The sequence below is a fragment of the Pelobates fuscus genome, chromosome 3 (assembly GCF_036172605.1).
Source record: "Pelobates fuscus isolate aPelFus1 chromosome 3, aPelFus1.pri, whole genome shotgun sequence".
Taxonomy (NCBI): Eukaryota; Metazoa; Chordata; class Amphibia; order Anura; family Pelobatidae; genus Pelobates; species Pelobates fuscus.
Window position 1 is genome coordinate 198896656 of NC_086319.1, and position 14561 is coordinate 198911216.

The 14561-nt window shown below is 40.0% G+C and overlaps 1 protein-coding gene across 4 annotated transcripts in view; it reads left to right on the top strand.

Annotated features, from left to right (window-relative positions):
- The window catches only part of CAMK2A (calcium/calmodulin dependent protein kinase II alpha), a 176549-nt gene that overhangs the window by 36634 nt on the left and 125354 nt on the right, over positions 1-14561 (top strand). For all 4 annotated transcript variants that reach the window (XM_063447894.1, XM_063447895.1, XM_063447893.1 and 1 more), the window contains one exon: positions 12053-12147. In XM_063447894.1, the coding sequence (XP_063303964.1) occupies positions 12053-12147 (95 nt within the window). The remainder of the gene's footprint in view (positions 1-12052; positions 12148-14561) is intronic.

Consider the following 14561-nt stretch of genomic DNA (forward strand, 5'->3'; position numbering starts at 1 on the left):
TTATATGTAAAATGGGGTGAGTGCACAGCGTGACATTGATTCCAGGGACCTATTACATAAAAATAAAAGATCAATTTTCACACTATAGTTTCCCTTTAATGAAAGCACAGAATGAATTGAGGTTCCTTTAGGCCAATAATTCAGCTAATTAATTGGAGAATTCTCTGCAGGAGGTCAGCAGTGCATAAAGAAAAACATGCAAGATTTTTTTTAACAACCTGTGACATATTGTGACATATTGTCTGTAAAAGACTCGAATCATCTTTAAAAGCAATGTCCAACCATTGACTTTAATTAATTAATTTTTTTCCTCTTTTTCTGTCCTAGAAAGAGCAAAGCTGTATGCAAGTTAATGCTTAGTCACAAACAAACATGTTTTTTGCGAGAAAAAAAAATTAGTAAACCCAGGCAAAATGCTAAATTTGTGACAATCACCATAGTAACCACTGAACATTTTTGCTATTTGTACCAATTTCGAACTTTGTCTCACAATTGCTCTATTCTTGACCGATATAGTCCTATGTGCCTTTTTAATTTTACCACAATACATTTGATGAGCCTTAAATATAATCTAGAATGAAATGCAAGAGATTAGGCAGCTGTTTTATGCTGCCGAATAAAATTAGACAAATTTAAAAATAACAAACATAACATCACATGAATGTGGTTATAATTTAATAATTAAACTAGTTACGTACAAAACCTAATCAAACAGACACACACATCTTGGTTTAATAAACTATACACAAGCCTTACTTACTTAGGTATTGCTCCTTACAGCATAGATCTTGCAGTGGTGTAACTAGAGAGGTCACTTGGACATTCGACTTCTTACAAATCATGATTCTTCCAAATTTAGGGGAATCAGTGACTCGTCCAAATTTTTAAACTCCGAACATGTATATGGACATAGGACAAAGCAAACAAAATGGCTATATTTGTGGGTCAGAGTTTTATCTATAGCACCAAAAAAACATAAATGATGGAAAAATTATTGAATGATCTTTTTCAAGATTGAAAAGACCCAGCTGGGTCAAAAGTTTGCTTTTTTTTCTGCTCCAATAAACTTGCTTAAGTTGCTTTCTACAGTACTTATCTACTAGTCATAGGCGTGCGCACGGGGTGTGCCGGGTGTGCCTGGGCACACCCTAATCCCCACGGCACGCCTATGGATTGAGTCCTTCCTCCCCCCATATGACGTCATATTCCAGCTCCCAGCTACAGCAGACAGCCCGCGCGGCGAGAGGGAGCAGAGAGCTCACAGCTCCCTCGCCGCGGCTGATATTGAGAGAGCCGCCCGACCCACTGGACCCCAGGGTCAAGTCCACGCCAGCACTCCAGGTAGGGAGGCTGGGTGGACATTTTTTTAATTAAAAAAATAATAATTTGTGTGTGTGTGAATGTGTGTGTGTGTCTGTGACTGTGTGTGTGTGTGTCTCTGTGTGTGTGTGTCTTTGACTGTGTATGTGTGTGTGTCTGTGTGTGTGTATGTGAATGTGTGTGTGTGTGTCTGTGTGAATGTGTGTGTGTATGTGAATATGTGTGTGTCTGTGAATGTGTGTGTGCCTGTGAATGTGTGTGAGTGTATGTGTGTATGTGTATCTGTGAATGTGTGTCTGTGAATGTGTATGTGTGTCAGTGTATGTGAATATGTGTGTCTGTGAATGTGTGTGTCTATGAATGTATGAGTGTGTGTGTGTCTGTGAGTGTATGTGTGTGTGTTTGAGTATGCGTGTCAATGTGTGTGTATATATATATATATATATATATACACACACACACACACACACACACACACACATATACATACACACAATGGAGTGTATATTATTTTTTTGGGGGGGTGGGAATCTTGGTTCCCACACTTTATTCCCCAGGACTTTATTCTCCCCTGTCGGCTCACGCAGAACCGGCGCTGAGTGTCAGCTCTGCTCTAAGCCTCCATGGGCCGGCGGGGAGATCAAAGATCTACCTCACCGGCCCACAGCAGCATGAAGGGAGGCAGGAGAGGACCTGGGGAGCTCTAGACAGCAGCTCCGCCAGGTTCCTCTGGCGAGATCTGAGCGTTGCCGCGGCAACGCTCAGATCTCACGAGAGTTAACTCTAGCCCCGCAGGCTAGAGTTCACTCTCCACTGGACCACCAGGGATGGCACATGGCAGCAAGGATCCCCCCTCCCTACATAAGGTAAGAAGGGAGGGGGGATATTTACTAATCTGCCCCCACCTCCACAATCTGTCCAAACATACAGCACACACACACACATACAGCACCCACACACAAAAAGCACCTACAGACATACAGCACTCTCACACAAACAGCACACACACAGCACCCTCACACACACAACACCCAAACAGCACCCACACATATACAGTACACATACAGCACCCTCACACACACAGTACACTAACCGCACCCTCACAAACACACACAGCACCTTTACAAACACACAACACCCTCACACACAGCACACTAACAACACCCTCGCAAACACACACACACAAACAGCACCCTCAGAAATACATGACACCCTCACACACATCACACAAACAGCACACACACAGCACCATCACACAAAGAGCACCCTCACACACACAGCACCCTCACACAGCACACTAACAGGACCCTAACACACACACACAAACACCCTCACACACAAACAGCACCCTCACACACACACACACAAACACCCTCACCCACATAGCACACTACCAGCAGCACCCTCACACATACACACACACAGCAGCACCCTTACACACACCATCCTCACACAGCACACTAACAGCACACACACACACACACAGCAGTGTATGTATATATGTGTGTGTGTGTATATATATATATATATATATATATATATATACATATACATGCGGCGTGTGTTTGTGCTTTAGGGTGCACACCCTAATGCAATAGGCTGCGCACGCCTATGCTACTAGTAAATATATGTAGACTTTCAATTGAACCCTAAATTTTAAGAAGTTTAGTTTATCAGCTGACAGAATGACGACTTCAGTATTGCTCCAAGCAGTCACCTAGGGCTCAATCAATACATGTTCAAACCTTTGGGGACTAAACACAGATCAATTGTGTAATATATTTTATCAAAATATAATATAATAATAATAGATTTTGTTTTAATGCTACTCCCCTTTTTCCCTTGGTGTACTTAAAAACATATACATAATATTTATATATTGCAGTACACTGTATTTTGTGTCATTTTGGTTAATTTTAATTATTTTTGCTGATATAAAATAAAATCTAAATTCGTTCGAACTGGCATAGTTATCCCAAGGATCTGTGAATGTATTATGATATCCCAAGTTAGCCCAAGGATCTGTTATTATGTTACAGTCATGAATATATGGGTGCAAATGAACCATTGTGAAGTATATCTCATATGTGTCAATGTTGTCATTTAAGTGGTTACTGTGTCAGTTTTCCCTTAAATGTCTGCCTTTCTTAGAAATCCCCAGAAGAGGGGTCTCCAGATGCCAAGCATACACTGGGGCTTGAAGGGTATGTATTATCCCTTGCTAACTAGGTGAATGTCTAGGGAGTGATGGCTGGTAGTCAAATAACCATGTCCTTTACTCTACAGTCTACATGTATCAAAAACTACTAAGAGATATATCTATGCCATATGAACTTTCAAACTTAAGTTGCTGCTACTGTTTATTTGTTAAAGCATCCTTTGGATTTGAAGCCTGGTTCCAATTCTAGATGTTCTACACCAGTACATTCCAAAACATACATTGTCATAAGCCATGTCTGACATGAGCTAGGCCGTATGAAATACCTTCATCATTAAATTTGCGTGCACACTTACCTATTTGCTAAAGTGCCTTATCTGAAAATAAATATGATCTACAGATGTTGCATATGAGGCAATCATTGCCTTCAATATAGTAATGAAATAATATAATCTCATTGTATCTGAAATAACAATGGATACGTTATTCCCCTCTGTCTCTTTCATGATCTCTCTTCTCTGTCTGTCTGTTTGTCTCTCTCTCTCTCTCTCTCTCTCTCTCGTTCCATTTCTAATGTAGATGCACATGTGAATATGTCTCTCTGTTAATAACCTAACAGTATGATATTTATTTCACTGGAGGTTCAGTGAATTTCATGAGTTCATAATTGATAATATACTGTCATTGCTTAGTATATAACTTATACTGCTTAATTAATCTCACATTCTACTATATCTGTCTTGCTCACATATTCTTATGGGTATGCTGTATTCTTGACACATGCTACATCATTTTATTCCCAGAAGTCATAATCCATATTTCACACATGATAGAATAATATTCTCTAGGGGATGAATGTTCTACATTTGTACAATACATAATGTTTGTGGTATGCATTAGAACGTTTCAGAAAATTATTATCATCATTATCACTATTAACATCACCTTTATAAAGCTTCAACATATTTCGTAGGGCTGCAGAATAAGTGGACAAACAATTGAGTATTTGGTTGGACACTCAGGAAAAATATGTGTTGAGGATCCTGCTTAATTGAGCTGGAAGTCTAAAGGGAGTGAGATATAATTACACAAAAGTTAAAGTGCATTCTATCCACAGCGAAGATTGATTGCAAGGTATATTCACAGTATTATAAAATCTGTGGACATTTTATAACACATTTAGAGGAGAAAGAAGTGGGTTATAACTAATAATAATAACTAGTATTTATATAGTGCCTTTCTCCCAGTGGGACTCAAAGCGCTTTTCAGCGCACGCTCTCGGAATTAACCAAATCGGCAGCTGAATAGTTAGTGAAGAGTGGGTAGAGGACAAAGGAGAAAAACTATTAACAGTTTCAATGATATTTCTTTTTAAATGTATATGTTTTTAATCTTTTTATTTTTTTTAAGAAGTGTAAACTTGGCAATACAGGACCTAGAGAAGTCTTGAAGATGAGAATTGGATATGTAACTGTGAGAAAAGGCCAAATGAAGGTATTTTGCTCAGTGCAGGGGTCTGGATAAGACATACTTATCTACCAGTGAATATATGTAGACTTTCAATTGAACTCTAAGATTTTAGGAAGCTAGGATATGAGCTGACCTACTTTATCTACTAGCAAAATGCTGAAGGACACCGCACTCTCCTGGTCACCAGGGTGCAACTTGGCCTGAGATAGGCCAAACCACATGTTACAGTTCTGAGTCACAAATGGTGGTCCAGACAATCAAGGTGAAAGCAAGGTAAGAAGGTTTGTTGGAGCAGAAGAAAAGCAATTTTTTGACACAGCCAGGTCTTTTTCAAGATTGAAAAGACCCAGCTGGGTCAAAAGTTTGCTTTTTTTCTGCTCCAATAAACTTGCTTAAGTTGCTTTCTACAGTACTTATCTACTAGTAAATATATGTAGACTTTCAATGGAACCCTAAATTTTAAGAAGGTTAGTATATCAGCTGACAGAATGACGACTTCAGTACTGCTCCAAGCAGTCACCTAGGGCTCAATCAATACATGTTCAAACCTTTGGGGACAAATTAAAAAAAACATTCTTGAGTCCTGACCCAGGAGTTCAGGATCGCCTATGCACCAGCACTTTTTATTTCCACCCTTGATAATTTTTAAGAATGTAAGGAGGGCTGGCCGGTCCATTGGCCTCACTGGTTCCATGGCTCTAGATGGCACTGTGACAGGGGAGGCATTTTGCTGCCTAAGTAGGTTGAAGAAATCTGGAGTGAGGGTCCCGGGTCACCTATTTGTTCATATATATGTGTGCAGTTATGGGCCCTGGTGGTGTGTACAGTGAAGAAGGGTCCCGGACGTGTCATTTTACATCTCCAACAGCAGCAGGTACTCTTCTTTTGCGAACCTAGGAACCTAACACACAGATAGAATTGCAATACCGATCCTTAGAGTGGCCAGGCTATGCAAAAAGAAAGAATAGTACAAGCCGAGGTCAAGGATAACAGAGATACGGAACACGATTGGACAAGCCGAAGTCAAGGATTAGAGAAGACAGAGAAAACGAGAAACAAAGCCAAAGTTCGGTAACCAAATATCAATCAAAGTATAACACGCTTTTGGGCTAATGAAAGACCACAAAAGGGCAATGAGACATAGAGGGGTCAGGTTTAAATATACTTAGGGTAAGTCTTATTGGCTAGTTTCTAATTGGAATTAATTATGACACGTGGAAGGCATATGCACCTTCCACTATGACCTCTGACGTCATCACTGTGCGCCGAGTCAGGTGGATGACTCGGGTGCACATATAAGAATGCTGCATCTGAGCGTGCAGCGTTAGAAGTACTGCCGGCGGGACCTGCATGTATGTAGATGCACATTGCAACACACACACACACACACACACACACACTGCATCCATTACATACACACACATTGCAGCCTCTACACACACACAGACACTGCATGCACTACACACACACTGCATCCACTATACAAATACACACACTGCAACCACTATATACACACACATTATTCACACACACTGCATCCACTATATGCACACACTCTGCATCCACTATACACGCACACACTGCATCCACTGTATAAACACACACACTTACTCCTCTATATACAGACACACTGCATCCACTATTCACACACACACACTGCATCCACTATATACACACACACACTTCATCCTCTATGCACACACACACACTGCATCCTCTATACACACACACTACATTCACAACACACACACAATAACACACACACACTGCATTAACTATTGCATCATCTAAACACACACACATGGCATCCCCTACACACAACCCCCCCCACACACACACACACATACACTGCATCCACTATATACACATACATTGCATCCTCTATACATCCATAGACACAAACTACATCCACTACACACACACACACTATAATCTCTATGCACACACACACACTGCATCCACTATACACACTCAAACTGTATCCACTATATACACACACTCCGAATCCACAATGCACACACACTACATCCACTATGCACACCCACACTGTGTCCACTACACACACACTGCATTCACTGTACACACATTGCATCCTCTATACACATACAAACTACATTCACTATACACACACTGCATTCACTATGCACACACACCGTATCCACTACACTGCATCCACTATACACACATACTGCATCCACTACACACACACTGCATCCACTATACACACAGACTGCATCCACTATATACACACACTCTGCATCCACTATATACACACACTCTGCATCCACTACCACATACACACAATCTGCATCCACTATACACACTCTGCATCCACTACCACATACACACACTCTACATCCACTATACACACTCTGCATCCACTACCACATACACACACTTTGAATCCACTATAGACACAAACACTCTGTATCCACTCTACATACACACACACACACACACAAACACACATACTCTGCATCCACTTTACACACATACGCAAGGCATTCACTACACACACTGCATGCAATACATAGGCACTGCATACACTGCATCCACTACACAAGGCACTGCATTCACTACACATACTGTTTAACATACTGAACGTGGGCGTGTTTTGGGGTGGTGTGGTATTGATGGGGAAGAGGCAGCAGTACATCCTTGGACCCAGTCAGCACAATGACTTGGGCCAGCCCCGGATGTTAGTCTTATGTTTGATGTGAAATGTGGTATGTATTAGGGATTATGTATTATAGAAGCCTGGGCCTGCTTTGGAGAAGAAATTATAGGGCGCACAATTGAAAGAAAAAAACATGATTCTCTATTCAGTTTTTTTCACACAATAACTGTTTTCAGGATATGTTTTGCTGTGAGCTAGCAATATCAGTACAAATAAATTGTGAAGTCCGGGATCCCCTCCAACTTCATACCCCCTTCCCCCCACCCCCCTACTACCTCTTGATGTTACCTCATTAATAGATAACTGGCTCAGTTTATTGTTTATGATATAATTTAAATATCTCATTTGGAATGTCTCACTGGCAATGTACCTAAAATGTGTAACCTGTTTGTGTCTATAATTAACATGTCCTTAAAAATAATACACAGAGTATGCTCAAGGTTATACTAAAAACAAATCAGTATCGACTTTTTAGGCAGATGGAAAAACAGACCGAACAAATAATAAACCAGCAGGTTATTTTTGTGTCATCATAAAAAGTATGTTTTATATCTTTCTTTAATGGAATTATGTTTTAGGATTGTCGTATTGGTTTGAATGAAGTATAATTGGATGTTCAAGGTTTTTGAAGAAGGAAATCACATTTTTTACATGCTGATGATTGGTAACACTTAGCACTCGAAGTGCTCAAATTGTTGAAACAGCAACTTAGCTCCTGTGTTGTTCTTAAAAGCAGCAACATATGCTTTAAATAACCTGCCAGCTAAGAGTAGCTATAGATAGAGCTGTGAACTATTGCTACAAAACATGGACCTCACTTCTGGCACTTAAACGGTTAAGTGTATACAGGCATGGATTTATATTTAAACTATATACCACTAAAATTTGTAATTTCCTCTTTACAAGTAACATCATGAAATAGTTAAAGTGCCGTAACAACAGCAGTTATTTGCATATTTTATAAAACACGGTAATATGTAAATATATAAATTGTACCTTACCCATTATAGTTTACAATCTAAGTAGGAATGGGTGGTGGGGCCATTAAGACATATGGAAGGACAAGGTGACTAGTGGGTGCTTCAAAACTCTTACATAAACACTCTAAAGGTTAAATTTAAATATATGTTAACCTTAAATTGCTCCTTGAATGGACACTCCCCTGCTCAGATACAAAAAAAGCACTGTTCTATAGATATAACTCCTTGAAACATACGTGCATTTAATTATGCATGTTTTCATTAAGGCATCTAATACAGCTTGCACAAGCTGTAAATATCTTATATGAAGATATGCACGCTCTCCCCTTCTAGCCCCACGCTTTATGTGGCTGTCCAATCACTGTCTTCCCAATGCAGCTCAATGGTTAGTCTTGGCAAGGCAGGTGCTCTGGGCAATTGCTGCCTCTTGAGATTAGCTTCACTGAGCTAACCAAACCAGGAAGTAACAGGATTGTCTGATTGCCAGCAAGAGGGAGTTTATAAGATTAATATATAAATGTGCCAATTTTTATTGAAATATGAGCTTTTTGTAAAATTAAAAAAAAAGAGGACACACTCTTCATACATAAAGAACTTCAGCAAGTAGTGACCCTTTAATGGATTATGCCCCCCCTTCTCTCTTAAAAAAAAACAAATTCATAAAAATGAACTGCTAAACTTTAATGTAATCCAGTGCTGTGACAGTTTACACCAGGCCGCCGCTTCACTTACGCTGAGATCATCATCCTTGATAATCTCAGTGCAATCTAATGTTTCTCAATGAAAAGCACTGGGGATCTATGCGTAGCAGTGGCAATTGCTACACTCTGACAATGTGTTGCTTCTCATACAGAAACACTGTATCCAGTTCTTCTATATGAGAAGCATTGGACTTGTTCAGCATCATGGTGCAGTGCATAATAACACCAAATATGAAGACCATCAGACTCCTAAGGACTTAACCCCTTAAGGACACATGTCATGTGTGACATGTTATGATTCCCTTTTATTCAAGAAGTTTGGTCCTTAAGGGGTTAAAGAGGTACTCCATGCACCATACAAACTTCATCTAAATGAAGTTATTATGGTGTGAGGAGGCCTCCTTTGTCACTTTTACCTCAAGGGGTTAAATTGTACTTGAACGGCTTAACCCCAAAGTTGCCTTCAGCTGGGATGTCCACTCTCCAGATACAAGAAGCGCTGAGCAGTCAGTGACGCACCACTTACAAAACTGGTTCAACAAATCCGTAGCACCCCTGCCAGGATGCACTTCAAACTTCTTGAAACTGAAAATTTAGAAGCCAGATGCCACCAGGGGGGAGTGGACATCGCCACTGGAGGTAACTTAGCGGTTAAACCGTTCAAGTGAGTGTCTCCATATATATGGGGTGACAAAAGTTTTAGTTTGGATACAACAGTGGGAGAGCCAGAAGAATATTGAAGAGATGTATTGGATACTGCACTAACCAAATAACCCAGTTTCTCCAAAGCCAGGGCTGGCCAGGCCTCCCTTCCAAGATATGCAGAATAAATAACAGTTCGGGTACTCGGGGTTAACAGAAATAGCAGTTTCATAGGGGCAACAGCAGAAACATTTCGACCCTACCGAGTCTTTATCAAGCTTGCTGATATTTCTGTAATACCGGAGTGCCTGAACCATTATTTATTCTTCATATCTTAGAAGAATAATGAAGACATCCAATATGTGCTGATAAAAGGGTTACTTAGGTAAAAGCTATCATGGATGAGATAAAGGCCAGGGTGAGAACTGACAGTTTTAAAAATAAGATGGAATTTTAATTTCATGTACCGGTATTTCTGTGTGGGAACCTATCATAGTTATTATAATAGGACAGAGTTAAGCAGTGTTCTGAAGAATAGTAAGAAAATTCTGGTGACTGAACTTGGAGTATGTTTAGGGGGAACTGAGAGTATGTTTATGGGGAACTGGGAGTATGTTTAGGGGGAACTGAGAGTATGTTTAATGGGGAACTGGGAGTATGTTTAGGGGGAACTGAGAGTATGTTTATGGGGAACTGGGAGTATGTTTAGGGGGAACTGAGAGTATGTTTATGGGGAACTGGGAGTATGTTTAGGGGGAACTAAGAGTATGTTTATGGGGAACTGGGAGTATGTTTAGGGGGAACTGAGAGTATGTTTATGGGGAACTGGGAGTATGTTTAGGGGGAACTAAGAGTATGTTTATGGGGAACTGGGAGTTTGTTTAGGGGGAACTGAGAGTATGTTTATGGGGAACTGGGAGTATGTTTAGGGGGAACTGAGAGTATGTTTAATGGGGAACTGGGAGTATGTTTAGGGGGAACTGAGAGTATGTTTATGGGGAACTGGGAGTATGTTTAGGGGGAACTGAGAGTATGTTTATGGGGAACTGGGAGTATGTTTAGGGGGAACTAAGAGTATGTTTATGGGGAACTGGGAGTATGTTTAGGGGGAACTGAGAGTATGTTTATGGGGAACTGGGAGTATGTTTTAGAGGATAGTATGATAATGAGTTAAACTAACAAATAAGGAGAACGTATTAGCACATATAGTTGCAGATTATGAGATGAAATAGAATATGTTATAATGTTGAGAAGAAAAAAGCATTTGAGCATTTTTATTAATGTGGATATTAAAGGAAAGTAATTAACCCTGATTTACCCCTAGCTAACATGCTGTGTACTAGGTTAAATGAATAGCATCCCCGTTTATACTCAATTTAAGTACAGTATATGATTAGCTTTAGGAGGAAATATAGTTAAGACTTTGATGTGTTTCGTTTTATTTGATGATGAGCCATGAGAAAGGAGACATTCTGAAATATTTAGCTGTATCTCAGCCAAGTATCTCACCCAGTGAGATAGCTTTGAACTGGAAATCATTGTAACATGGTGACGCACAGGTAGTCAAAAGCACAGCAGCCAGTTAGAATTAACTGAGCATCTGCCCAAGGAGTCAAGCTCTGGAGTATGTCTTTCTGAGCCTGTTCAGATTCAAATTCAAATTTTAATTGTACAGTGTACCAAACTTTGGAGATAAAGAACCTTAAGGAACAGATTAATTGGAAACTAAACTGCCATTGCATGCATACAGGTCCTAAGCTAACTTAGAGCAGCTCTTTAATTGGTATGCCATAGAAGTTTAACATTTCTGATATTGTTATTTTCAATGTCTACGCTCTATAGCCAGAAGGCACAAAATACATCAAACGGGCGCAGTGTTCTTTACTCTCTGTGTGCTCTGTCAACATTGATTTCAAGATGGGATAAAACCTTTAACTGCACCCATTGGTGGTAGAACTGGTCTTTTAAGGTCAAGAGTGTCTTTTATCTCTTATGAAACCAGTTAACATTGTGTCTTTATTTTTAGTTTGCATCATGACAAAGTTTTTTTCTTTTTAACTAATTCTTCAACAGAACTTTGACAATATAGTTTCTTTCTTCCTAGGGGTGCCTTCTCCATTGTTCGTAGATGCGTGAAAGTTTTATCAGGCCAGGAGTATGCAGCAAAAATCATTAACACTAAGAAGCTTTCTGCTAGAGGTGAGTCTGTTTGATGTCAACCTGTGACAGATATCTGAGTTACCCTTCATACTGGTGGCTATCAGAGCTAAATGTAGATTCTGTCTAATATGGTGAACAAATTAAAATATAGAATACAGTATAAGAGAGAATGCATGTTTAACGCCTTAAGGACCAAACTTCTGGAATAAAAGGGAATCATGACATGTCACACATGTCATGTGTCCTTAAGGGGTTAAAGGAAATACAATGGAGGGGAAACTTACTGTATGCATTAGTAGTGAACATGATGTAGAATTGTAGACAATGTGACTATTTGAGAATTAACGGGACACTATAGTGACCAAAACAACTTTAGCTTAATGAAGCAATTTTGGTGTATACATCATGCCCCTCCAGTCTCACTGCTCAATGCTCTGCCATTTAGGTGTTAAATCACTTTGTTTTGCAGCCCTCATCACATCTCCAGGTTTGTGACTTACACAGCCTTCCGAAACTCTTCCTGTAAAGAGAGATCTAATGCTTATATTTACTTTATTGCCCAGTCTACTATCTAGTATTTCTTATCTTCTGCACTGTTAATAGCTTGCTAGACCTTATAGATGCCTCCTGTCTGTGATTAAAATGTTATTTAAAGAGCAGGAGACAAAATCTTTTAAAGTAAGTTAACATCTGATTTAAAATGAAACCATGTCTTTCATGTAGGACACGTGAGTCACAGACAAGGAAGGTCTAGGGCTGCATAGACAGAAAAAAATTATTTAATTCCTAAATGGCATAGAATAAACAGTGAGACTTCAGGGACATGATCTATACCAAAAAAACCTGCTTCATTAAGCTAAAGCTGTTTTGGTGACTATAGTGTCCCTTAGTTCATGAAGTTCAAAAGAGTTTCAAAAGTTAGAAATAACTTGGATGGACGTATGGATGGATTTATGACTGGATGGAGCCATCAGACCAATAGACAAATAGATACTGGGGTACATAGTTTTCCTTTTACCAGTGCTCTGCTTTCTAGTATGGTCAATTTTACGGGAATTATTTTGCCACTCTATTAGATTTGTATGGCAAGCTAGGAACTCTGGGATAGTTGTGGAAACATGATTTCTTGAGGAGGACTTTCCAAAGTCTATCTTGAAATATGCAGGTGGTGCATATCAGTAATTTTTGTATTTGCCGTGTGGAGAGTTTATTGTGCTTGGTCTCACCACAATCTTGTTAGTACCTAGCTATATGCTTTCAGAGAGACTTCAACTTCCAGACAAGACCCAGTGCCATGCTGATGAAACCCACAAGTTGAAAACTGTAGTCTATAGCTAGTTTTTGGTCACTGATCCTTTTGGATCATAGCCCATGCTTTGGTTGGGAAACAAAAAAGCTGCATTTAGAACAATATCCATTGCTAAGGATATCTGCAAATATAAAGTATGACGACCATACACAGACCCACCCAATAGCTACACCGCAACGCAACATCACGGGCAACAGCAGCCCCAACGAGGCATCAGGTAAATCACCCAGGCTGAATCGGGACACTAGCTTTCCTGGCCGTGAGACCTCACACAGTGCCCAACGCAATAGCAGGAATTCACGACCTTGGGGGCACATCTCATAACTGCCGACTTGGCAGGAGCGGGACTTACGCCTAGGGGACCCCAGGGGACATTATGGATTTGATTTGAAATGCTTGATTTATCTATTGACACTATCAATTTGCTATCAAACGTACCAAAGCCCAAGGCACACACTGATAGCTCTCACACTACTCCTCACATGTTCCAGCTTGTTAAACTTTATAAAATGTTTCTTATGCCTCACACCTGCTACACCATACACCTTCAACCCTAAGCATAGCTTTTATATCTGTAAGCACAGGTAGCTCAGCACCTTCACAACAACGACCATCATGCCAGCAACACCATACACTCATCAGGAATAGGGTGAACCACTCGGACTCGGACCTATCAACAACCGTGAGCTCCATGTTGCGTAGTACATGGATGCACGTGTTGTCCTGATATACATACATGCTCAAGTATATATTGACCCTCACTGTTTAAATCCAGAGTGCTACCAATCGCCAGGTACCAGTTACAACCCGGAATAGCCAGTGTGAAACCTAAACGGCTATGGGCCAGCAGAACCCCCAAGCTTGTATGCCACAGTTAGGCAAAAAATGCCCCTATAATCCTTTAGACAGATCATCTTATTGATTAGTTATTCGGTATGCTTTAAAGCTGACTGGCGAACGTTTTCAATGGCAAGCTCATAACATGAAGCATGCATACTTTTGTTTTACTATAGGCTTGATTTCAACCATTACAGCATGCATGTTTTAGTGCTGCTTATCTCATACAATCTGCTACTTATCTCTAGAAAAATGCTAATGTTTCATATGTCAAATCCACAGTTATAATGTCCTCTTAACTTACTTA